Source organism: Malus domestica, chromosome 01, assembly GCF_042453785.1.
Source record: "Malus domestica chromosome 01, GDT2T_hap1".
Classification (NCBI taxonomy): domain Eukaryota; kingdom Viridiplantae; phylum Streptophyta; class Magnoliopsida; order Rosales; family Rosaceae; genus Malus; species Malus domestica.
The window spans coordinates 23,949,225-23,976,174 of NC_091661.1; the positions used below are offsets into that span (position 1 = coordinate 23,949,225).

The 26,950-nt window shown below is 37.6% G+C and overlaps 1 protein-coding gene and 1 long non-coding RNA gene across 2 annotated transcripts; one reads left to right on the forward strand and one right to left on the reverse strand.

The window, feature by feature from the left end:
- Nucleotides 1-1,514: 1,514 nt before the first annotated feature.
- LOC139196033 (uncharacterized) lies at nt 1,515-7,572 on the reverse strand. The gene is made up of 4 exons (XR_011581102.1): nt 7,499-7,572; nt 2,513-2,648; nt 2,204-2,336; nt 1,515-1,626 (listed from the first exon to the last, which is right to left on the reverse strand). It is a non-coding gene; the product is annotated as an uncharacterized lncRNA (long non-coding RNA).
- A 13,352-nt stretch (nt 7,573-20,924) lies between these two features.
- LOC103435826 (heat shock cognate 70 kDa protein-like) lies at nt 20,925-23,681 on the forward strand. The gene is made up of 2 exons (XM_029101160.2): nt 20,925-21,296; nt 22,012-23,681. The coding sequence occupies exons 1-2, from the start codon at nt 21,086-21,088 to the stop codon at nt 23,376-23,378; spliced, it is 1,578 nt and encodes a 525-aa protein (XP_028956993.1). The 5' UTR covers nt 20,925-21,085; the 3' UTR covers nt 23,379-23,681.
- The last annotated feature ends 3,269 nt before the right edge of the window (nt 23,682-26,950 follow it).

The following is a 26,950-nucleotide window of genomic DNA, read 5'->3' on the forward strand; positions in this document are numbered from 1 at the left end:
ATCGAAACACTATGCATCTTAATCGTATACTCAATTCATAAGGTTAGCCCCATTAATTAAGGGAATATAATTGCAATATGCATAATTAGTTGATATCAACCATGTATATCTCACACAACTAAGAATGCAGGGCCAAAACCAGAGTATACTTACATAGGTGTTATTTCCTATTTGCATTTTGATAAGTATCATGTTTTAACAATCATCCAGCATCCCACTCATGGCATAATTGTTTGTGGGATGACACAACCCATGACACAACTGGAGACTAATTCTACAGAACCCATGACACAAAACAATCCAAAATTAACATATTGTAGTAACAACATTCCAACAAAAGTAAGAAGACCAGAAAAATGATCTATTAAAGTAATTTAGTTCCATCATGCATAAATCAAGGCAGTCATGTAAGGCTAGTATGTACAGTAATCCAACACATTAACATAAAGCCTCCAAAGACAGACTCAGAATTACAAAACACATGAAAATTCACATTCCAACGTGTTATCCAATCACCAATTTCAAATCCACCAAAACCAAAACCAAAACCCAAAATCAAAAGAAGGTGATCAAATGTTTGATTTTGCTAAATATTACAAAATAAAATAAATAAAAATATGTACAAATCAGCACGCATACCTTGTAGCAGTGCAGGGAACAGTAGCGTAAGTTGCATCGAGGGCATGTGTACTGGGAAAATTGCGTCTTTTAGAACGTGTTGCAAGTTTAGAGCAGTGTTGAACTGCTCACTGTACAAAATATTCTAGGTACATGTGTGTGTGTGTGTATACATATATATATATATACACTAATCAGCACTTCAGAGCTTCCTTCTTCTTTCTTCTCATATGTATGCTTCCTTGATACAAATTGGAAAAATGAAAGTTGTTAATGTAAATAAATGACAGTTTTAGTGAAAATGAGAGAACCCAACTTATTTATTGAGAACAAAGCGATTTTCCTAATTGCCAAAAAATTAAATATTTTCTTCAATTAGTTCTCAAATGCACTTAATATGATCCTAAAATCTCAAAAGTGTATCCTCCACCACTCAAAATCGCCACAGAAAAATTAAAAAAATTTCACTGCTTTCAAACAACAAACAAAAAAAAGCTACCAAGATGCTAAAAATTTGTGCATAACCTGAGCAACTATTATTAATGCACAATACTAAAACCATTTTCATTGGTTAACCATTAAAAGCAGAAATCTGTATTTGCATACAACACACATACTTTTAAACTACATAACTTTATGTATGTTTTAGAAGTTAGATTTTTTTCTAATCTATAGTCTAGTACAATGTTTGAAATCTTGATCTGAAATGTGCTAACTGAGAGAACGAAATCACAAATTTTATAGGCAAACAGCATATATAAAAATAAAAAAGTGCAAAAAAATTTATTTCCATTTAGTTCTATTGTGATAAGTATACCTGAAACCATGGCTAAAAACTAAGCTTTCATTCATTTTGTTCAAAGAAACATTCTCAAGCAATAGAGAAAAAAAAGTAACCTCTTCGACTCACCAAAATCATCTAATTCCTTAATCCCTTCAACTTCGACAGACTGAAGTCATCTTATGAACTATTCTGCTAACAATTTGCAGCACAAATTATGCTACCACCTATTTCAAAAAACCACAAAGTCTAAACATCACATTTAACATGAAAGAACTAAAATTGATTAAACAGACTTTAAATTGGCTAGACACAAAGCATATACAAACAAAGGCAATGTTGCTGTCCACAAAAGAAAAGGAAAGGAAAATAAAAAAAAAACCATAGAACACTGTGAAACACCATTAATCACATATCCTATCTTTCCTTGTAACTCATCTTTCTTTTCATGGATATTAGTTTTTGTTTCTACATTTAAACAAAATGGTAGCATGAAAAACTCATTTCGCCAAGTTAACAACCATTAACAAATAGCTTCTAGAAAAGGTCAAAGTGAATAAGATCATTTCAAACTTTAGCTCGAGAACAATTCATAAAATCTACCCAAATATGAAAATTCCTGCACCATTCTTTGTGATATTGGAACACAAAATTAAGTTGTTTGATTTCAGGCAACCCTACTTTACCTCTATAAATGGAAATGGTCCTATTTATGCTGCATTACACGTTAGCAAAACCATATTAATTGAAAAGATGATCATCAAACCTAGCTAGCTAGTTGAATTATTTGTTAATTAAACGTACTCGTGGCTTGCAAATTGGCAGGCCATGCCAGAGGGAGAGAAGATGATCATGAGGGCAACTTCAGCATCGTAGACGATAGAGAGGTCAAAAGCCTTCTTCAAAATTCCATTTATGCGTTTGGAGAAGGTAACCTCTTAAGTCTCATAAAAAAATAAAAGACTTTTTCGTTAGCGAAATCTCTTTCTACCGGGAGTTCTAAAAGTTTTTTGTGTAACAAATAAACAATCTGAATGGTTCTAGCATTCTATTTTTTCACCACATACACAACAAATCACAAATTTAACACTTGCAATGGTATACGAAACCAACCGTAAACGAAAAAGAGAATGTTGAGAAAATAACCCAGATGAAGGCAGCTTTGGAGAGTTTAGAATCCAAGTATGGTATCAACAGCCAAGATATGTTCCTTGTAATATCCTTTTATAGATCCCAAAACAAATACAATCTGCACAATCAAATTTCTTGTTATAGCCAAAAGAGAACAATAGTCTGCAAGGTAGTGCATCCCAATTATTAAATGAATAATTCAGATAAAATGAAATCACAAAAGAACACAGAAATTTAAAGAAAAATTCTTTATAAATTAGCATCCTGACCGCTTTGGATCCAAAAACTTTTAGCACAGACAGTGCACTGCAATTTATCTAAAATTATCTATTCTAAAATTGAGGAGTGAATTGACTGTAACTTAGCTACAGTCAATTGTTTGCCCCTTGATTTCATCTGATTTACAATAAAACCATGAGATTTGGGCTGGGTTTGAAGGGTATTTATTAGAATTTAGAAGGGTAATTTTGTCCGCAAGGTTTAGGACTGATTACCCTTTGATTTCTCCTTATTTACAAGAAACCCATCAGATTTGGGTTGGGTTGGGTTGGAAGGGCAATTTTGTCCTCTCGGTTTTGAGCGAATTCGGGGGTTGCCGTGTAGGTTTTCATTTGTTGTCCTTCAATGAGGGTTTCGGGGGGATGGAGGCTTTGACAGAGAGAGAGAGAGAGAGAGAGAGAGAGAGAGAGACAGACAGACAGACAGACAGACAGACGGAGATCGAGATAGATGGCGATGGAAAAAGAGCGAGGGGGAGGGGTATGGGTGATGGATTTCAGAAGTGGGAGAGTGGGATGGTCAGAGAAAACCATACGGGTCGTCCGGATTTGCCGCTGCATGCCTGGATTTCCAAAGATAAGTTCCTGTTTTTTACTGTCAGCTTACATTGTCATCGTTTCTGCCTTTTTGTTGTGGATTATTTTCGATTTTTTTGGTGTGTTAGGTCAGTTTTTAGGGGATTCATCAGAGATATTAATTTCCCTTATTTGTTTTGTTTTCTCTCATTTTGGACATTCATCTCTCTTTCTGTCTGTTTGTTCTCTGTTTTAAGGTTGGTTGCTTCTTTTTTTTTTTTGGGTTTTTTTGTGTGGCTTTTTATTTATTTTTCCAGGTTATAGATTTGATGGTTTTTTGTATACCAATCTTCGTTTTGTTTTTCCTGGAAAATTGTTTTGATCTGATTGTGGGTTTGTGGGTTTTAATTTCTTTCGTTTGTTTCAGGTTGCAAAGCAGGAGGTTCTGACCTGAGGGTTCAATTCAAGGTACTGTTATTATTATTTTTAGTTCTTATAGTTTAATGTTTCGAACTGATGTGATGATTTGGTTGTGAAATGTGGGATTTCTATTCGGCTTCTGTTGCCTATGTGATGTTCTCTGTTTTTATTGCTGGGTAGAGATTCCATATATTCTGGGTCTCTAGAAAACAACTCTTCAGTTCTACGAGAGGAACTAAATAACACATTTTTCCTGAATCCCATAAGCCTGCAAGAAGCAAAACAAGCTAAGAGTCATTTATACAATATAAACACACGAACTCTGTTCGAATTCTTACTCTTATTCTCGCTATTTTTTGGCTGTTTAGTTTGGACTCCCATCACAGTGTCATCATTTTGGTATGCATATGTGGTTCTTGGATTGAAGAACAAAAGTTGCCTTTCTTTTGAAATTGCAATTTAGTTGCTGTCTGTGTCTGTTTGAGTGTTTTGTGAATTTGTTTTTAGGACTAAAGTTATATTGGTTTTGAAATGGTCTTTGAAGATGATTGTGTTATTATATAAACTGCATATAATTTGGATATGATGAGAAAACTAATTAAACTGAATCTTGGTAATGATTTAGTTCTTGAGAAGTTGTCGAAAAACAAGGTTTAAATAGGAAGAACATCATCCTTACCAGATAAGTCATTCATAGCATTTTGAGCATCTTGAAAAAGTAAATGAGGGTATGATGCGATTCAATATAGTTACAAATCGACCTACTGTTAAAATGCAGAGGCGGAGCTCTAAACTATATACTCTTTAAAAGAAAATTAAAAATTTAATGTCATTATATCAAGCCGTTACCTAAGTTCTCTCATCCTAATCCCTTGCATCAGTTACCAGTTCATCATAAGTTACCATTCAGACTCACAATAGAGCATTAATAAAAATAAATTAACCATGCATTCCGAATGATAACAGAAGTAAAAACTTAGTATCTAATTTAGTGTTCTGTAATTTGAGAACTAGGGTTTTGTTGTTTTAGAATCTTTAGGGGTATTTGTATTTACTCAGAATTCTCATTCTTTATTTTGCTGGAACAAATTGCTTTATTTTAAGGTTAATTAGTTACTTTTAGTTTTTTTATGAGCTTTGAATTATTGGAGCTCTGGACTGCAAATTGTTTATGGTAGCTATTTTGAATGAAGCATAAAGGTGTGGCCTTTTAGGTGATGGTGGTTAATTAGTTACTTTCAGTTTTTTTATGAGGTTTGAATTATTGGACTTTTGGACTGCAAATTGTTTATGGTGGCTATTTTGAATGAAGCATAAAGGTGTGGTCTTTTAGGTGATGGTTGTTTTAGTATAACTATAAGCAGCATAACTATATTACTTGCTACTAACTGAGAGAGGGCACCTGCAATTCAAGCCCTTAATGTGTTCTTTATTTTTTTAATTGAAAATCGTGTTTTCATACCCTATCTTTCCACCTTTAATTAAGGAAGTGATGCGATGTTGGATTGTCTATTGATGTGTTATCTGATTCAGTGTTTGGGTGATGCCTAAATCTGTTGTGGCTCTTGCTGATTGTTCACATGTTCTCGAGCATAAATCAATAAATCTTAGAAAGAAAGAAAAACATTTTCTTTGGTACCTGTACACAGTTGAATTTTTTTTTTCATAACTTTTTCGGGTGGTTCTTTTCTGTGATTTCAGAAATTGAGGATCCATTTGAAAGACAATAGTACCGATAGACACTTGGACACCTATATATATGTAAGTTATTGTAAATATGTTAGTCATTGTAAATGTGGTTGTGAATAGATTTTCACATGTATGTAAATATGTTAGTCATTGCAGTTTTTGGTCTTTTTTACTGAAATTGTTTTGGTCCCTGCCACTAAACTCTGTTTTCTGCTATTAATTGCTGCTGAAATGTGACTTTTGCTATTAATTTTTTCCCCTTCATATTTATGCTGCTTTTGGATTCCATTCAAATTAATTATTGTAGTTAATCTTCATATGAATTCTCTCTGCAACAATAATTAGGGATTTCAGTTTAAATTATTACTGATTTGTTCTTGATCTGGCATTGAATCTTTCTTAATTTGGACTGCAGGTGGTTCTGACGCGGAGGAGAATCCGTAAGAGGTAATGATCTTGCTGCACTTAAGTACAGCTGTTCTTCAACTCATATAAACTTTCTGGTAGGGTTCAAACTGTTAAGAGTTTTATGATTTTGTAAAAGCCTTTTAGCAGCAGAAGCTTGGTCTTTTGTAGTTGCGTTATTACACTATACAACTTGAGTTAGTATGAGTTTCTTGCTAACTGATATCACTTAGGAATTCTAAAAGCAGTTGCATTTTACAATATACAACTTCAGTTAGTATCAGTTTCTTAATTAGTGGCATGTGAATTCTTAATTTAATTTCGGAAGGAGATACGTTTAAAGTTGGTGCTATGTGATGAAGTTAGCATTTTGTTTTTTATTATATACTGGTGGTGAACATTTTTAGCATATTGGTTGAGAAAGATTTTTCATTTTCTATAAAATAAATCTCCATTCTCACCATGTTGTTGATGTTTTTTGCAATTTGAGTTTATAGTGCTTCTAAATGCTGTTTTAATTTTAGGAATTTGAATCATTGTTTTAATTTCAGTTAATGCAGGATTTGAAATTTGTGATGATCATTTTTGTATTTCTATAAATTTTGAGACAACAAAGCATGTGAAAAAGCACATTAGTCTCTTGGTATAAATCACATTAGTCTTATTATGGCTAGGATAAAAAACCATGTGATAAAACTGTGACTTTTCAATTATTTTATCATGCATCTGTAAACCAGAGGTCTGATTAACACGAAAGAGAAGTCTTCGTTCTTCAAAGATCAGAAAGGTGACAATGTAGTAAGGGTGTCAGAGTTTCCCAGGATGAAGCAAAAAGAGGAATACATTCAGCATTGACACACTAAATTAGGCCAAGAGTGAAAACCAACTAGCAAAGATTATGGTAATTCACTAATTTAGACATAAACCAGCTTTGAGAGTGATACTCACCCATTGTCGGTTTTCCTTGCGAGCATATTTCCTACCCAAAATTTCCCAAACTGTTCTCAAACCATTGCATCGGCATATCTTTCCAACTTCTAATAGTCTTTGGTGCTAGAACATCTTCTAACTTCATTCTAAAAAAATAGATTTATAAGTAAAGACATCTAAAAATAGAAAAAACAAGAATGCGTTACTCATGTAAAACATGCTTTCTCTGACTTGCTACATTTATGAATGCAATTGTACTACTGTAGCATTTTCCGTTAATTTTTCTATGAATATTATTCATGGTCTAAAAACCCGCAGCAGAGCGCGGGCATTCCTGCTAGTAAACCCTAAACCTATGAAGGCAGCGTCTGTAATTTTTCTTTACTGAGTTATGATAAATAATAAAATCTAGCAATGAAGTTCCACATGCATGTGTCTCTGTGTTACATTCTTCTCGCTACTTTTTTATTAGAATTATGTGTTAGTTGTTGCCCGAACAGAAATTTCAATTGGTTAGCTTTGAGGGCTGGAAATAATATTTTCCGAGCAAGAAAAGAGAGGCAAATAAATAAAACTGTCGATCGAGTGCAAGTTGTATCCTAAGAAATTCTTAAGCCAATGTAATTGGCTTCAAAATTCTTGGTTCTCTTCAGATAAATTTTTGGTTATTGTTTCTCTCTGTCATGCAAGCTTACACCACTAAAGGAAGCCAGAGATTTTTAACTTTTACCTTTTACCTTCGGTCTGAGATCCTCAAGTCGTGCGCTCTGCAAGCGGTTCCAGAAAACAAAGAGCACCGTTTCCTGAAAATAAAAGGAAAACTATACCATAAACCCACACTGAGCATCTAAACACATAAACAAAATAGCCAAAATTTGAAAAAACAAAAATTTAAACAAAAGTTGTATCTGCAGACCAAAGGCCACCAAAAAAATAATCTTAACAAAAGACTCAAAAGGAAAAACAAAAATTGTATACCCTCAGCACAAAAGGGCTACCAACGCTGCACACAACAGCTCCAAAATTTGATGACCAGCGCTTCCTGAAAGCAAAAACCGAATCAAATTAGACAACCAGACGCAAGATCAAAGCACACAGACATAACCCCCAAAATCACAAAAAAAAATTCCAAACACAAAATCCAGCTGCAAATCGAAAACCACAAAACCAGAAATTAAACAGGGACGCTGAAAAAGACCTAAAACTCTCAAATGTATGTATCCTTATTCCACATATCCCGCATACACGAACCTAACTTGACACTGTTCACCACCCCCACTCCTCCCTCTCTCTTTATCTCCCTGCAATCCCGACGATTTCTCTCACTGTCAGCCTCTCCTGGCATGGATTAATAATTACCTCAACAGTTAAAAGAGCCAAAGCCAAACCCCAGAGCTTCGAAGGGCAGAAATGATCGCAGAAACAAGAATAGTCCTTCTTCCTTCCCCACTGTTGCTGATGCCACTTTCTCTCTTTAAAAACCAATTGGAAATTGTTTAGAGAGAGAGAGACAGAGAGGCGAGAGTGATGAGGATTGGACGAAAGAAGTATGAAAAAGGTAAAGGACATGAAAGCTTGAATTTGAGTCCCAAATTGAAAACAGAAAGGAGGAGTGTAAGGGTGATTTACCGAGGTCGGGAGCGGTGATCACTTCAATGATTCAAATTATATTTAAATTATCTTCTTTAGTCTAAAACAATAAACCCAGAAGCCTAAGGTTGCATGAATGCAAAACTCAAAAATCCAAATTCCAGAGAATAATTAAAGAAAAACAGAAATATACAAAAATAAAAAACCCAAAAGAAATCAAAACATATAATCAATAAATAGTTAATTAATTAATCAAATAAATACAATACCTGAATGCCCCGTTTGAACGACCCGATGAAAGAACTCGATAACTCGTCACGGCAAGACCGGACATTTTAGAACTGACTGCGCAGTGAAAGGCCTTCGACTGTGTGTCTTGAGTAGAACGGAGTGAATGGTGGTGGTTCTGTGGTGATGTTTCGCCGGAAGCAGCAGCAGCACCGCCTAAAGTATCCAGAAGAAGAAGATGAGGTGGAAGACGATGGATGTTCATAATCGAAGAGTTCGAAGGGATTTACCTTTGGATTCTTCGGCTTCATATGGAGTTTGCTTGTGTGTGGGCTTGCAACTTCGTTTGCAGGCATGATGTTTCCATGGAATTTCTCTCGGCTTACATAGAGAGGAAAGCGAGAGAGAAAGCTCTCCAGATTTTGTGAACTCAATGCCTGAGTTTGGTTTTTGACAAAAATGGAGGCCATGGTTTCTCAGAGAGATCAGCGAGCTCACATTTTTTAATTCTCAGAGAGAAGAAAACTCTCGAGCTTTTGCAGAAGGGGAATTGTGTTTTGTCGAGGTTTTGAGTTGTAGTGGAGCTCACACACGGGGATCAAAAGTCGAGAGATTCAGTGGCAGTGTTGTAAATAAACTGAAATGTGGTCCATAACATTGTTCATATGAATACTGCAATTTCCCCTCCTACTTTGGTCTTCCCCTCCTACTTTAGACTAACGTAATTATAAAATCTGCTTTACGTTTTAATTTTTTGAGGAGTCGTTTTATCTTTATTGAATCTAAATGTTGGACAAAGTTTCAGTTAAAAACAAGGGAGTTGGTACTCAGGAGAAATATACATTTTTTTTTGTCGAAATATAGATATTATTAAATTCGAATAGAAACATTAACATCCGAAGTTAAATTGTTAAATAACCACTCTGGTTAGAGGGAAACCCAAGTATGAGATCCTCCATATGAGATACAAATGAAACCACTAAATACGCTGCCCTATTACAATTCCAGGGAGCATACATAAACCATACTGACCTCAATTGCATTTGCAAACTTGATATCATAAAGAAGGCATTCAATAACAACATTCAGCTGAGTACTGCCATGGATCATATCCACAAGAACCTTTGAATCTGTTTCCACCTGGATAGTATCAAACCCTCTCTCCACAGAAGCCATTATGGCTGCACGTATTGCCTACCCATTTCATAGAAAGGGAAAAGAAAGGGAAAATGCAAAGAAACTAAGAAATAAAATAACAATTCTTCATTCCTCGTCTTCAGATAAACATAGTAGTTTAAATACATAAAAGGATATCTAGAGTTTAGCGATCTTAGTGGGCTTAATAGTAGTAGTGGGCCTAATAAATACTAGTAAGCTATAGTGGCCCGAAGGGTCCTAACAATAACAACTTCCCCCATCAAAAAAGACTCACAAGGAATATTGCCTACACCACTAGCCGCCCTAAAGATTCTCGCACAATCCCTTGCCACCCAACCGTGAGATCCATTCCTCGGAGGATCCCCACAGGATTGATCCGAAGAGGATATGAGTCCATACTCTTTAATGCCAGCCGATATACTTAAAAATCCCTAGCAATAAAAGTAAAGGAAAAATAATAAACAAAAACTTTAAAACTTTGAGTTTTAATCAAATGAATTGTTATTAGCACTCCAAAAATCTCATTTTGCACTATTCATAAGTGTATTTTTTTTCTTTCTAATTATAGAAAGTTTGAAGTGCTAAATGAGATTTTGGAGTGATAATAACAATTTCCTTAATCAAAATTAATTTAATAATTTTATTTAAAGATAAAGGCAAAAGAAATAAAAGGAAAACAAAAACCCAATCAAAAGTGCATGCAAGGTGCATGTCAACCCATGTTCAGTTTCAAAAATAGTACTCATGCTCAGTTTCAGAAATAATCAGTTAAGAAATTGTACAGTACTCATATACCGTTTCAAAAATAATCAGTGTTTAGTTTAAGAAATAATGATAGTATCAGTGTTTAGTTTGAGAAATAATGATAGTACTCGTGTTTAATTTTCAGAAAGAGACAGTATTCAATTTAAGAAATAGATTAGTATCTATGTCCAATTTAAGAAATAGTCTATGTTCAGTTTAAGGAATAGTAAGCGAGAGGAGAGAGTGTGTGTGCGTGACCCCGCCAATCAGTTTTTTTTTATTATATTAAATTTGTGTCATTTTCATTAAAATATAAGTTATTTTTATTTAATAAAGTTATTAGATGATTTTTTTTGTTAATAAAAAGTTTGGAGAAGCCTTTTTCATTAAAGATTCCTAAAACTAAAGCATAAAACCTCCAATTTAACTCTCTAATTGGTGATTAAGGCAATCAAAATTCAATCCTATTTTACATTCATAGCAGACTGCCTGCATTCCGATGGGTTGTTCTTCGTTGAGTTTTCACGCTGAGAATGTTGAGAATGTCAAGAAAAGAAGAAGAAGAAGAATTCTCCCAATTTTCCAAAGTTGCCTTAAAAAGAGAAGAACAACATACAGCAAAGCATTGTTTTATTGATTGATAAAAATACCAAATACAAAAAAGCCTTTATATAGAGAAAGACTAAAGCAAACCCTAGACTAAAACCCTAAAAAGCAAACCCTAGACAAAAACAAATACTTAATGGGCAAGTAACTAATCCTTGGCCTGCAAGATAACTAAAAACAATTTAAACTCCAACACCCCCCGTCAAACTCATGGCAGAACACATACATGAGTTTGCCAAAGTAGATGTGGATGCAAGACTCCAAATTCCAATGTTAATGCCAATGCCGATGCCAATTGTCATATCCCGGCCCGGGCGGGACCACTTCCCGGGCTCGACTCCACCGTAGCACGATATTGTCTGCTTTAGGCCCCGACCACGCCCTCACGGTTTTGTTTTTAGGAACTCACACGAGAACTTCCCAGTAGGTCACCCATCATGAGATTGCTCTCGTGCGCTACTCGCTTAACTTCAGAGTTCCTACAGAACCCGAAGCCAATGAGCTCCCAAAAGGCCTTGTGCTAAGTAGAGATGGGAATATACATTTAAGGATCACTCCCCTGGGCGATGTGGGATCTTACAATCCACCCCCCTTAGGGGCCTGACGTCCTCATCGGCACACTTCCAGCCAGGGATTGGCTCTTATACTAAATTGTCATATCCCGCCCCAGGCGGGACCACTTCCCGGGCTCGACTCCACCGTAGCACGATATTGTCCGCTTTAGGCCCCGACCACGCCCTCACGGTTTTGTTTTTGGGAACTCACACGAGAACTTCCCAGTGGGTCACCCATCATGGGATTGCTCTCGCGTGCTACTCGCTTAACTTCAGAGTTCCTACAGAACCCGAAGCCAATGAGCTCCCAAAAGGCCTCGTGCTAGGTAGTCGGCACACTTCCGGCCAGAGATTGGCTCTGATACTAAATTGTCACATCCTGGCCCGGGGCAGACCACTTCCCGGGCCCGCTCCACCACCATAGCACGATATTGTCCGCTTTGGGCCCCGACCACACCCTCACGGTTTTGTTTCTGGGAACTCACACGAGAACTTCCCAGTGGGTCACCCATCATGGGAGTGCTCTCGTGCGCTACTCGCTTAACTTCGAAGTTCTGATGGAACCCGAAGCCAGTGAGCTCCCAAAAGGCCTCATGCTAGGTAGAGATAGGAATATACATTTAAGGATCACTCCCCTGGGCGATTTGGGATCTTACACCAATGCCGATGCCGATGCCGATTTCAAACTACCATGTTCAATCATCTTTCCTAGATTCAGATTCTGAATCAGTTGCAATATGCAAAACAAAAGCTGATGCTACTCCAAGTGGTGACTTCTGTGGAAATTCATGTTGCTAAGATATCTTCGGACATTGGGATTTCCAATGCCCTTTCCCTTTACAATAAGAACACTCATCTATAGCAACCCTAGTTCTAATACGAGATCTTGCCGCAGCCAATGCTGAAGTGTTTGACAAAGATGAAGAGAGCCTATGCGACTGCACACGAACTTCTTCGGCTTGCAACTTACTAAGAACAGAATCAACAGATGGAAGAGGAGTTCGATGAAGAATAGAGCTACGAAGAGTCTCGAACTCATCTCGAAGAGGCATCAGAAACTAAACAAGACGTTGTTCTTCTCTATATTGACAATAGAGCTCGACACTGCCAAGTTCTTTAGGTTCAGTCAATGCAAGTTGATCCCAAAGATTGGTCATTTCATTATAAAAATCTTGAATACTCTTATTACCATGCTGGATTGCACGAATCTCCATTTCTAATTGATACATCTTAGCAAAATTGGCCTTGGTATACAACTTTGCTAAGTGATCCCAAACTTCCTTAGACGTTGAGAACTTAGCGAGTTGCATTCCAATAGTCAAATCAACATAATTATTAATCCAAGTAATAATCTTTGAATTATTCATCTCCCAAGCAGCAAACAATTCAACATATTTTTCATCTTTGGGGTTATTCGGAATGGAAACCATTCCAGAAACATAGCCCCATAGTCCTTTTCCAATAAAAACAATTCTTCATCACATATGCCCAATACACATAATTATTTCCGTTTAATTTCACACCAATAGCTTGTAAGGAATCATCCTTTGCAGATGCCATATCTACAATGACAACACTAAGGAAAAAAAATACCTGATAGCAAGCAGCGAATAATAATCTGATATGGTTATGCAGCAACAATAATAATTTGGTACTGGTGCAAATTGATGCCAGTGCAGCGGGGCGTCATCTACGAATTCAAGCGGTGCAGAAACTATGGTGCAAAACGTGCGGGGTGCAGAGGGCGGTGCAGAAACTCTGGTGCAAAACGTGCGGGGTGCAGAGGGTGTGAATGCAGTGCAGGAAACGGTGTGGTGATGTAGTCAGGACAGTGGAGATGGATCCATATGCGGAAACAGTGCGGGATACATGTGTAGCAGTGCGGGGCGAGACAGGTCTAGCGAAAACAAATACTTAATGGGCAAGTAACTAATCCTTGGCCCGCAAGATAACTAAAAACAATCTAAACTCCAACAAAAAGTCATGGAAGCAAAATAATTCTCGGGGGAGTACTGTTGCGAGTTGAATATGTGTGGATAATTTGTCCAACTTCAGCAAGGGACAAGGCTAGCTAAGGGTTTATATGGTGTTGAGGTATTTCTCATAATGCATATTAGTTTTATGATAAAACCTGACATGCCCCGATCCCGATATTCCTCAAATACCAGGATAGGCACGTGTTGGCCGACACCCGAGGGTGACGAAAGCCATTAATTGATACAAAAATTAAGAATAAGAAGTAAATAAGGGTTATGAATTTAAAATACAATGAGTTAATAATTTAGGAACGTGTTCAGAGCATACAACTAACTAAAGCTCTAAAAGAATTAATATAAAATTGAATAAATAAGAGGATGTAGGTCCTACACCGAGAGGACTCGAATATGCCAATGCGAACACGTTGACGTCAGGATCGTATGCCTTGATTCTAAATCCTGAAAGGGGGCGCAAAACAAGGGTGAGTGGCCCAAGTTTCATATGTATATGTATAATACGAAAACAGTTATGAACATACTAACCCCCAGGTTTATAAATAATGAAAACTACTATCATAATAAATGATAGGTTTTTCTGAAAACCCTAGCATGACGTAAACATCTCAAAAGACATATCGCGGAAAACAATTATCAAACATCTCACTAATCGTCTCGTAAGAGCGGTGTGATGCCAGTAAAGATCACTGAATAATCATATAACTCCCGGCCCTATGCCAGCACCGTGGTCTCTGCGCCCGTAGCCAGAGATTATCAACTCCCGACCCAATGCATGCTCCGTGTCCCTCAGCCCGTAGCTAGGGATTATTTCTCCTGGCCTAACTGCTAACACCAGATCCTCACCCCAGGCAGCATAGTGTCCACTAGGAACGCACAAATAGTTACGCCTCTCATAAATAACAACTTCATAGTATAAAGTCATCCATCTTCTATACTATAAAGAGGAGTTTCTAAAACATGTTCTAGCATCCTATCGTAATCCATCAGATAGTCTACCAGTTCATGGTTTTTATAGAAAATACTATATATTAAAATATAACTCAATATAGGCCAACAATTAATTCCTCGCAAAAAACACGAGACGAAAATCAACATATTCAATACACATGCTTAACATAAAATCAAATCATAAACTCGTAAGGCATGCTATTCATTTATGCAATTGAACTATAAAATCATGTAATTTTAGAAAGGTTCCACTCACAGTACTTAGCCACCAGAAATTGCGCCACTAGCGAAGACGGAAACGTCACAATAATTGCCCCTAAGCACATAAATAGCACATTTAGTCAAACTCTACTCAAACGATTTAATTTGGGAAAACGGATATTGGAAACGGATTCAGGACGTCGAAATTAGCCTAGGGGGTCTCGGACGAAAACTGAAAGTCAACCCGAAAGTCAAAGTCAACGGGTCAGTCAATTGGGTCAGACTAGGTCAACTGGTTTTGAGCTTGGATCCGGATTAGGGCTTAGGTCCAAAAGCCCAAGGGTTTAGAGATTGGGCTTAAATCCCTTATTAGAAAATGGCCCAAAGGACCCTATTTGATTTAAAACAATTTAAATAAAAGAAAATGGGTTTTGGGTTAGGATAGGTTTAGGAATAAAAAGGGTGGTTTGGGCTTGAGCCCAAACCCACACACAATACACATACTCACACGCCAGCACACACACATGCATGCACATCACACATATACATATGCATAGCACACATGCACACTTACACATGCACACACGCAACACACCACACACGTGTGCAACATACACACACACACACACGACACACACACACCACACATTCACTCACACTTACAGCCCAACACACACACACACACACTCACTCACACGTACAACCTAACACACACACATACACACTCACTCACACGTACAGCCCAACACACACACACTCTCACACACACACGGCCCATGCAGGGCATGGCTCGCAGGCTAATTAACCAACCAAAAGAAATAAGGAACTGGGCTAGTCCAAGAATGGGCTAAGGCCCGTGGGTAGCCTGATGGCTTGGGTGTTGTCGGGGAAGAACACCGGAGTTACTACACCTCTGGTCGACGACAAACGTGCCATCCAAGATTCAAACTACACATCAAAATGAAGAGGGGATAAAGAGGAGTAATAATATACCCTCGTTTCGTCGTGAAATGGCCGGATGTGATCGGAAAGCTCCTCGAAAATCACAGGTTCGTCGGAAAAATGGGTGAGTTTTCCCCCGCGACGTTCCCGTCTTCAAAACCTTAATAAAAACAAGATGAAGCCCATCAAACATCATGCATGCATCCTAAAAAACGATTAAGAGGAGATCCAAAGCTTACCCAACCGGAAAATTTAAGAAAACTCGTCGGAGGTTCTTTTCCTGGGTTCGCCGAGTTGCGCAGAGACGAGAGGAAGAGGAAAGGGACGAGGTTTAGATGGCGATTGTGTCTTCCTCGAGCAGGGAGTGCAGCTGGGTGTGTGAGTATGTCTCGGTGAAGAGAAGGAGAGATGAGGGAAATGAGATGCCGGGGGACAAAGAGAGAGACGTCATGATGATGATGACGATGATGACGTCGTTGACGTCGGGGAGGGTGGTGTGGTACTCTCGAGTGTGGGTCGATGGGTGAGAGATCGGGGAGTGAGGGAGAGAGAGACGAGAGTGAGATGTCAGGGGACAGAGAGAGAATGAGGTTTGTTTGAGGAAGTTTAGGAATCTGGATAAAGGGTCCAGATTTAGTCAAGCTAGGGGACCAAAATGATCAATTCAATACAACTTTGGGAAAATACAAAATTACATATAAGTTCAGGGGTGGTGTCACGCCCCAATTCCTACATACGTCCAAGATTGACACGTGACGTTACCAAATACCCGTATCATTCACATACCCCGCCTCCGGGATATGGACAATGCACAACTCAAGATTCGAATTTCGTGATAATTTTTCTTATACTTTATGGCTGCATCTAATATCCTCATTAGACTGCCTACGTACCCTCAAAATGGATCAAGCCATTCGTAGTTCACCAATCGTCAACTCTAATCTTTTCGTAAATACTTCTAACAGAAAACCATAATGCACCATATTACACATCAACCTTATGTCAAATGACAATTATCATCTTTCATACATGCATGTAACCCATTCTCACACAGATACTTTCCAATTCATCCATCATATAAATCACTCTGTTTCACAGAATACCGCAAATCATAGTATGTAACATGTCAAATAACCAACGAAGCACAATGTTATTCTCAAGTCACATTAATCAATTACTCTAAGCATAATAATCTCAATCATACCCAACGTCATTCCACAATCACATCAATTAATTAATCATGAATCAAAGATACATGATCTTAGCATTTAATTGTTTAATCAATGAATGCAGTAACATATCATTTCACAAATTTAACCAAGGAACTCTAACAACTCCAAATGAATCACCCAGACATCCAACGATTCGTCTGAAACAAATCACAACAGCTCATAATCATAATCCCATACAACACCATGAAAAGTAGGGCTAGAGCGACACAGTTCAGCCGAAACCTACATCTCTGAAGCTGAAAACAAATCTAAGGGACCAAGACACCAAAGGGATTCCGGACCACTCAACGGAATCTCGGAGTACTATGCATATAGAACCGAACCATAAGATGAAATACAAGCTGGATACGATTTCGGACCATCACTCAACGGAATCGCAGAATAAAAAGGGATTCCAGACCATCACTCAACGGAATTCAAACAAGCATATGATTCCCCCATCAAATGTACCAAGTACAACTAATCCTCCTGACTTCTAGAATGCATATGGTCCCCCAACGCGGATATACCAAGCAGGACCATTAGTGACCCCCAACACGGATTAACCAAGCAGGGTCAAGATAACCAAGTAGGTAGTGAGTCCTTAACACGGATTAACCAAGCAGAGTCATACCTACAGAATTGTTAGGCAGTGATCGCCCAATGCGGATTAACCAAGCATGATCACCCCTAAGTATAAATGGCCATAAGGATCGCCCAACTGGATTAACCAAGCGCGATCCATAAATAGTATGGTCCCCCAATGCGGATAAACCAAGCAGGACCAACCATGCACCACATCTACATGGTGCAGTCTCATCATCACACCTTATACATAATTATACACATACATGCTATCGATTCCGCATATCAACCAGCATCTAGTCATATGGTGCACAACACAAGGAATTCCCTCAATTACTAATTCTACTAAAAATCTAATAAAGTACCTAACTCATCTCCTGACTTTCATATCCATCTCATGCTAGGTAATAGTGCCAAGTTCAAATAAGTATTCAGTTGGCAATCATATCCAAATAATTATCAAACAATATTTAGATCCCATAATTGTCATAACGTTCTTCATAATTATCATTCACATTATTAAAAGTTAATTAAACACATATATATCACAAACATCATCAATACACAAGCCAAATCATATTTAATTAGCATAGGTCTATGGCTAAATATATAAAATTCACATTTCAATAGAAATCATATTTATAAGACCAATTCATATTCACAAATGATACTAATATAAGAAATTAAGATAATAATCATATTTCATATATTCAAGTCGCTATCTAACCAATGTAGGCCCACTAGACTTCATGTAGTCCCCCGTAGTACTAATTTTAGTAATTAGGACGTTTCGAGACATGTTGATCAAAAGTCAACTTTCGGTCAAAGGTGGGATCCACAATTCAATCCGGAAGATCCACACATTGAATTTCAGATCCGTAACTTTCCAAAGTCCACATTATTCTCAAATAAAAACATACTAAAATCTCAACACGATCCGACGGTCGGATCTCCGCCAATTTCAAAATTCAAGTGGCGGTCGACATTTAATTTTACAAACTTAGAAATCCAATTAGGGAAGATCCGTACGTCGGATTTTCAATCTGTAAGTTTCTATGATCTTAAAATATTATGTTCTATCATGCATTAAGGTTTGGTGACAATCCAACGGTCAGATCGTCGAATCATATTTTTGACCTAACCACGTATCGTAATGAAATTAGGTTCAAACAATCAAACCATATCATAAGGATATCAATTATGAAATCAGGGCATCTAATTGAACTTAAAAGGACATCGTCGGCCCACTAGCCAGGCCACTGCCGCACGCGCCGTCGCGGGTCACGGTCGGCCGCCCCGACTTGCCGGAAAATTCAACTATTTTTAAAAATTACCAAAAATTATAAAAATGAAGATCTCAAAGAGTAGAACAAACTTTATACCTGTGGCCAAGTCCAATTTTGCCGGGAAACACTTCAATTTCACTCAAACCCGCCTAAACCCTAGAAAATGGTGTGCTTTGTTTCGGCTTCCAATCGAACTCCGACGCCTCCAACACTGCTTGGGCTTTGTTCCTGGGGCTGAGGGAAGTCTTTTGGTGGTGGTCATGGATGGTGAAACTTGCCGGAGCCACCGGGAAAATGGATAAAGCCGCCGGAACACCCGTGAGTTTGTGACTTCGAACTGGAAAAATGGGAAAGAAATTGGGAAATATAACACTACCAGGATGTAAGTCTCATCAAGGGCTTTCCATGGACACCAAGATCACCCAAAACGAAGTTCGTATGAAGGAGATATGGCTAGGTCAAAAATGGTGGTTCGCGGGTCAAAAATGACCCAATTCGGCTCCCTCATTTCCCATCCTTCTCCTCCTCCTGATTGGGCGAGCTCCTAACCTTTTAAAAATCTGATTGGTTCCCTCCCTCCTTTAACTGATTGGTCCCTTAACCCAAATATCTGATTGGGCCTCTTTCCAACAAAGTGGGAGTCTAAATAATTCATAAAATCTATAGTATCACAACTTCAAACGCCAGTAGCTATACCGTTATAACCCGGACTCACAAACGGCTTTCGCCTATGCGTTCGTGATCTTGAAATCTAATCAACAATATAAATTGTGACCTCGAATGGTCTACGGATTTTAAATAATTAATTTCCTGAAAAATAATATAAAAACTCAATAATACCAATACTTAGATTATAATAATGAAATCCAGGAACGGGATTTCACAGGTGGGGTTTAACAAAACCTTAATTTCATTATGGTATCAGAGCATGTTTCTCTTGCATGAAGCTGCACAAGCTCGCGCGTCAGTTTGTCCCACAACGGTGAAGGACAAGGTGAGAGCTAAGGGCTTACATGGTCTTGGGCCACTCTCTATTTTGCCAATTAGTTTTATAGTAGAGCTATTGAGATCTCTGCAACTAACTTGCAATTTTGTATTCTATTCATATTTCTGTTTTTTTTTTGTCCAAATTTTCTGTTCATTGTTCAGTATACAGATAAATATTGAACTTAATTTGTATACAATTTATCATTTGTCGCTGTTTTGTAGAATTAAATATAAAGTTGTAAGGTTCTCTCAAAATGTTGACATCATTTGTATTTGGGATTGGGCTGGAAATTTTTTCTGAAAATCCGAAACCAAACTAAAAAAATCATGATTCCATACTAAAAAATGTCTAAACCAATTATACGGAAATTTTTGGATTCATACCGAACCGATCCCAAACTTTTCAGTACGGGAATCAAGATTACATATTCAATGGTTCGGGAATGCTGAATCGAACCATATATATATATATATATTTATTTATTTATTTTGGTTGCATGCATATTGAATGTTGAATTTAAGTAATTTGATAGTAGACTATATTAAAAATGGGTGTGATATCCACACACCTCATTTTACTTCTCTCACATCTTTTTAATTTTTGGCTGTCGGATCGGATGACTTGAAGAAGATCAAAGGATAGAAATTATCAAGGGTGTGTGAGAAGTAAAATGGGATGTGTGGATAGCACATCTTATTAAAAATAGAAGTATGAAATTAAGTTGTTTGGAAATTTGGAATGTCAATTTGACTTGGTATGAATGAATTGGTATGAAATTTCAAATTGGTATAAGATAAAAAACCTAAATTTCAATTGATATGAAATTGGGCAACAAAATTTCATGCTAAAAGCCCAAATTTTAGTTGAAATCTTCAAAATCTCAAATTTTAGCCCAAAAGCCAAAAATCCAAAATTCAGTCCCGATCTATCTCGAAATATTGAAAACATTTCGGGAATTCTAAAAATTAAGAATACCAAAATTTCAGTTTAGGATTTATATTCAAACTTACGTTTCGAAAATTTTCAATTTGAGATTCAGAATCCTATTTTTTATTCGGGACTCCATATCAAAATACCACTATGAAAAAAAAAACAAAAAAAAAAACAAAAAAAAAAAGTAAAAGTCAAAAGGTCGCAACGAAGGTAAAGTTATGAATCGAAGCTCTGAACTCTCTTCCCCACTAAACTAGCCAGACTCGCTCTTCCCAGTCCCTCACTATTACTCTCACTGAAATCAACTTTCTTCTCTTCTCTTCTTCTTTATCGTGTTCCCGTGCAGAGAATGGCAGGAGAAGAAGGCCACGCAATCGGGATTGATCTGGGGACAACGTACTCGTGTGTAGCAGTGTGGGAGCACGACCGTGTGGAAATCATAGTGAACGATCAGGGTAACAGGACCACTCCATCTTGTGTTGCCTTCACTGAGACTGAGCGATTGGTTGGTGATTCAGCCATCAACCAGGTCATCAGGAACCCCACAAACTCCATTTTTGGTGAGCTCCTCGTTTATCTGCTACTAATTTAACAGTATTTACGGAGTAGGTTCATGGAAAAAGCTTATACATATGCTTATTTTTTAAGAAAAACTATTGAAAATTGCTTGAAAATTTTGAGTCTTGATAATAAGGATAAAATAAAAAGTAAAATAAATAGTATCATGATTGATTTTTTAGACAAAATAAAAAGTAAAATAAATAGTATCATGATTGATTTTTTATTGTAAAAATAAACAGTAATGGAAGCTTTTAATTAAACCTCCTAATTTTTTATGATCATGTTCATATAATGGTATTTTTTATATTTTTAACACAACAAAAATATTATGAAGTTGATTTAAAACTATCGTTGCAGTGTATTTCTTCGTTAAGACAAATGCAGAATATTCTTTGGCGATGTTTATTCCACAAACGCATATCACTCTGCAATTCAACCTTTCTGTTGTAAATCTTAATCCATTATATGAATTATATTATTGTAAAGCAAAAATGTGAAGAAACTTGTTTCAAATATTCGAGTAACTTGTCTTACCGACCAACATAGAAATTGCAACTTATTTATATGCTGTTTGTGTAACATAGAGTTGGGTAGCAGTATAACACTGTTGATTAAACCAAGTAAGTCATTGTGTTGTTTTTGATATATGACCTTTTGCTTCTCAGCTATTTTTCTTTCTTGGAATGGTTCTTTAATTTAGTCATTTATTTGCAGATGCAAAGAGGTTAATTGGTAGGAGATTCAAAGATGCCACTGTTCAAAGTGATTTGAAGCTTTGGCCATTTAAAGTCATTAAAGGTCCTGGCGGCAAGCCCTTGATTGTGGTCACCCATGACGGACAAGAAAAACAGTTTGCTGCCGAAGAAATTTCAGCCATGGTTCTAGCGAAAATGCGGGAGATTGCTGAGGCCTACCTCAATTCCACTGTAAAGAATGCAGTTATCACTGTCCCTGCTTACTTCAATGATTCACAACGTCAGGCTACAAAACATGCTGGAAGCATTGCTGGCCTAAATGTGATGCATATCATCAACGAACCAACTGCTGCAGCGATTGCTTATGGCATTGACAAGAAGGCTGGTTGGTATAGCAAGAGAAATGTGATGATATTTGATTTAGGTGGTGGTACTTTAGATGTATCACTACTTACCATAGGTGATGGTGTGTTTCAAGTGAAGGCCACAGCTGGAGACACTCACCTTGGAGGAGAAGACTTTGATAACAAAATGGTGGATTTTTGTGTTGAGCAATTCAAGAAGAAGCATAATGTGGACGTGAGTGGAAACTCTAGGGCACTCAGGAGGTTAAGAAATGCATGTGAGAAAGCAAAGAGGAGGCTTTCATTTACTTCAGCCACTGACATTGAAATCGACTGTTTGTATGAGGGTACTGATTTCTATACAACTATTACCCGTGCCAAATTTGAGCAACTGAATATGGATTTCTTTAACAAGTGTATGGAGCCAGTCCAGCAGTGTTTGAAGGATGCCAATATGGAAGTGAGCAGTGTCCATGATGTTGTTCTTGCCGGTGGATCTTCTAGAATTCCCAAAGTGCAGCAACTATTGCAGGATGTGTTCAAGGGGAAGCAGTTGTGCAAGAGTATCAATCCGGATGAGGCAATTGCGTATGGTGCCGCTGTTCAAGCTGCAGTCTTGAGTGGGAATGTGAATGGGAATCTTCAGGACTTTTCTATCTTGGATGTCACACCTCTGTCACTTGGGGTGGAGGTTACAGAAAATCCTGTCATGAAAGTTGTGATTCCAAGAAACAGCAGGATTCCCATCAAGAGGAACACGACTCTAGTTACTCTCTATGACAATCAAAAGTCGGCGTGGTTCCCCATTTATGAGGGTGAGAGTACAAACACCAAAGAGAATAATTTTCTGGGTGAATTTGTTCTCGAGGGTATTCCTCCAGCTCCAAAGGGTGCTGCTAAATTCGATGTTTGTTTCAGTATTGATGCCAACGGTATTCTAAGTGTCTCTGCTGAGGATAAGTCTACCGGCCAGAGGAAAGGGATTACAATCATGAGTGCTAAAGACATAAGGAACTTTGAAGGGATTGAGTTAGTGAACTGATTAAGAAGCCTGGTTCTAGAACTGAATTAGGACATATAATATAAAATTAGCTTTACGTTTTAATTTTTTGAGTTGTTTTATCTTTATTGGAATATAAATGAATCTATAAGTAAAACATACAAAGTATATAAGCCTGTGGAAAAGTTGTCGGTGGCCATGGCCATTGCAGGCCTCTACTTCAGTCCGCCCCTGACTTCTATCAATGTATGTTAAATTTACTTGTATATGGGTGTGTCTTGGCAAGTGGCAACTGTATCGATTTTGTGTATTCAAAGACAAAAAAAAGATAGCATTTTACGAAAATTAATACATCCAACATGTTTAGGGATTGTTACGGGACAAGTTAGTCCTTTCTTGCAGTGTGTCAGCGTGACCATGCTGGACTTCAATTGGATATTATAAGGCCCTTGCATTTTTATTTTTTTAACGAACGATATTATCTATACCGGAAGGTGTAAACTTAGTCTCACAATAAGTTAGCAATAAGATGATACAAATTCGTCTTTGACAAAAATCGAACCTAAGACCTCTCACTTAAGTGAAGAGGAATACTACTAACCATAATACTAAGTTAAATTTATAAAGTAGTAAGGTTGTGAAATCTCGTTCTTGGATTTCACTGTTATAATCTACGTATTTGTATTATTGGGATTTTACATTATTTTTCGGGAATTTATATTAATTTATTTGAATTTAGATTTTAATTAAACTAATTACGAAGTTTGAAGTTTGGAAATTAGTTATTTAAAATCCGTAGGCCTTTCGAGGTCACAATTTATATTTTCGAATAGAGTTCTATCTTACGAACGCGTAGCCACAAACCGTTTGTGAAACGGAGTTATAACGAAGAAGTTATTAACGTTCTCTAGAATGCTCCAGATTTTCTGGAGTACTAAGATTGTGCCATGTGTGTGGCTGGGGTGGAAAGGAAAGAAGAGAAATGAGAGAGATAAACGGCTGGGATGAAATTTAAAGGAGAAATAAAAAGGGAGGGAGGTCGGCCTATGAGAAGGGGGAGGGAAAAAAATAAACCAATAAGAAAAGAGAATAGGGAGGGAAAGGAGAGAGGTGGGAAAACACCCAACCAAGACTTTATCTCCTTTACCCAATTTCAAACCCCGACTCGGTTTCTTGACCCGGTTGTATCTCCTCCGTCCGACGTCCGATTGAGGTGATTTTAGTGTCTATGGAAAACTCTCGGTGAGCCCAGCATTCTGTGGTATTATATTTCTCAATTTCCAACCCAATTTTACAAACCAAAGCCACAAAAGTCCACGATATTCTGGCGGTTTTCTCATTTTTCCGATGATTTCGACAACGATTACCGTCGATCGCCACCACCAATAGAATCCCCTCAACCTCAAGAACAAAGCCCAAGCAAGGGTGGAGGTGTCGGAGCTCGTTTGGAAGCCGAATCAAAGCACACCATTTTCTAAGGTTTCCGGCCGTCCAAGGATGATTTCAGGTGTTTCCTGGTTGAATTGGACTTCGGCCCAGGTATGAAAATTGCTCCCCTCATTGAGATCTACAAATCTGTAAATTTTGGTAAATTTTGGAAATAGTTGAATTTTCCGGCGAGTTAGGGCGAACCTGACCTTCCTAGGCTAATTTGGATGTCCTGATTCCGTATTTGACATCCGTTTAGTGAAATTCCGATGTTTTAACATAGTTTCGTAATTGATCGCCTAGTTAGTCGTCACTTGATTATAATATGAATTGACGATCAGACCGTTAGATCGACACGAAACTTTAATACGTAATAATACATAATATTTGAAGACCTTAAGAACTTACGGATCGGGAATCCTACGTATTGATCTTCCCGAAGTGGATTTCTAAGTATGTAAATTCAAAGGTTGACCGCCACTTGAATTTGCGATTGGTGGATATCCAACCGTTGGATCATAATGAAATTTTACTATGTAGTTCTAGAAGCATAATGTGGAATTTGGCAATAGGGTTGGGTTCGATTTTTTTCCAAAAACGAAACTGAACCAAAATTTCGGTTCGGTTCATTTTTTTTTCGGTTCAGTTTCGATTTTGGTTTTTTTTTTTCAAAAAATGAAAAAAATTGAAATCTTAAACCATGGCAAGTTTTTCCTCTAACTGGGTAATAAATCTGCTTTCCATCTTTTCCATAACCATCCACAAACAAAGTCCAGGTCTTATCAGTGTTGCCCAATAGCTTCTCATGCTTCTCCGTGTAAATCTCCAGCCTATCACCCTCCTCCAGCGTTATACCTTTCATGTACGAAGCCTCACCCTTCCTCAACACATGCACCTCTGCGTAGCTCACTGGTGTATGGTGTCGCATTCTTCAATCTGAACCCATAAACCATTTTCATAAGGATTCGACGTAATCATGAACCCATAAACCAAATCATGAAAAAAGCAAAAGAAATCAACTTTAACAAAATTGAAGTAAAAGTAACTAAGAACCCAATCCACATTCTCCAAAATCAAGTACCAAAAAGTATGCACAATCAGAAACAGCTCCAAACCAACCACAATCATAGAACAGAATTGGTCGAATAAAGATTCGATCTTTAAAGCAAAAACGTGGGTAATTTTTCAAAATTTGAGAACCCATCAAACATTCAAAACCAGAAACAGCAAAACATCCATCAGAATCAGAGACCCATTTGGTTAAATATTCTAATTTCTAAGGGCAAATAATGTTCATAATCCAAGAAGTTAAAATAGGGCATGGAAAGATTACCTAGAAGAACGACGAGTGGGTCCTAGTGACCGAATGGAAGAGGGTCCAGATGGCGTCGTACTTCGGTCGGAATAGCTCTTCGTTGATTTAGTCGACTGAAAGTTAGATTTGAGCTAAAGAGAGATATCAACGATGCCGAGCTTTTGCATTCTTTCGCAGTTTTCTCTAATTCGATCTTCTCTAGACTGCTCGTACAGAGACTTGGGGATTTGGGGGTGCTCATTGTTGCTTCGAGGGTTAGGGTTTGCTGAGGATTCTAGGGCAACCGTCTTCATTCCCAGAGTTGGCATTTGAATTATCTTTCTCTCTCTCTCTCTCTGATCAGTCTCGCGGGTGTGGGTGTAGGTGTTGGAGAGAGAGAGGCTGAGAAATCAGTTGAAAGAGGAGATGAAATGGGAGTAAATGGGATGGCTAGGGTTTTATGTTTAGAAATCTTATAAAGAATTAAAGATTCAGAATTAGTATAAATATTTTACTAATACGATTATAGCAACACAAAGCTTGTTGTCAAGTTGGTTGAAGCAAACACTCTCAACCTGGAAGTCAGGGGTTCGAAACACTTGGCCTCTAGATTTTGAGTATTTGTTACAAATTTATATAATTAATAAATTAAATAAAAATCGGTTCAGTTTGGTTCGGTCTGGTTTCTGGACCATCAAACCCGAAACCGAATCAACCTATTTCGATTCGTTTAGGTTCACTTAGTTCGGTTCGGTTTGGTTGTCGGATCAATTTTTTAAACCCACCCCTATTTGGCAAGTTATGGATCGGAAATCTGATAGGCGGATCTTTCGGTTTAGATTTATAGGGTTGTGGACCCTACTCTCGATCTTGATCGATAGTTGACTTTTTA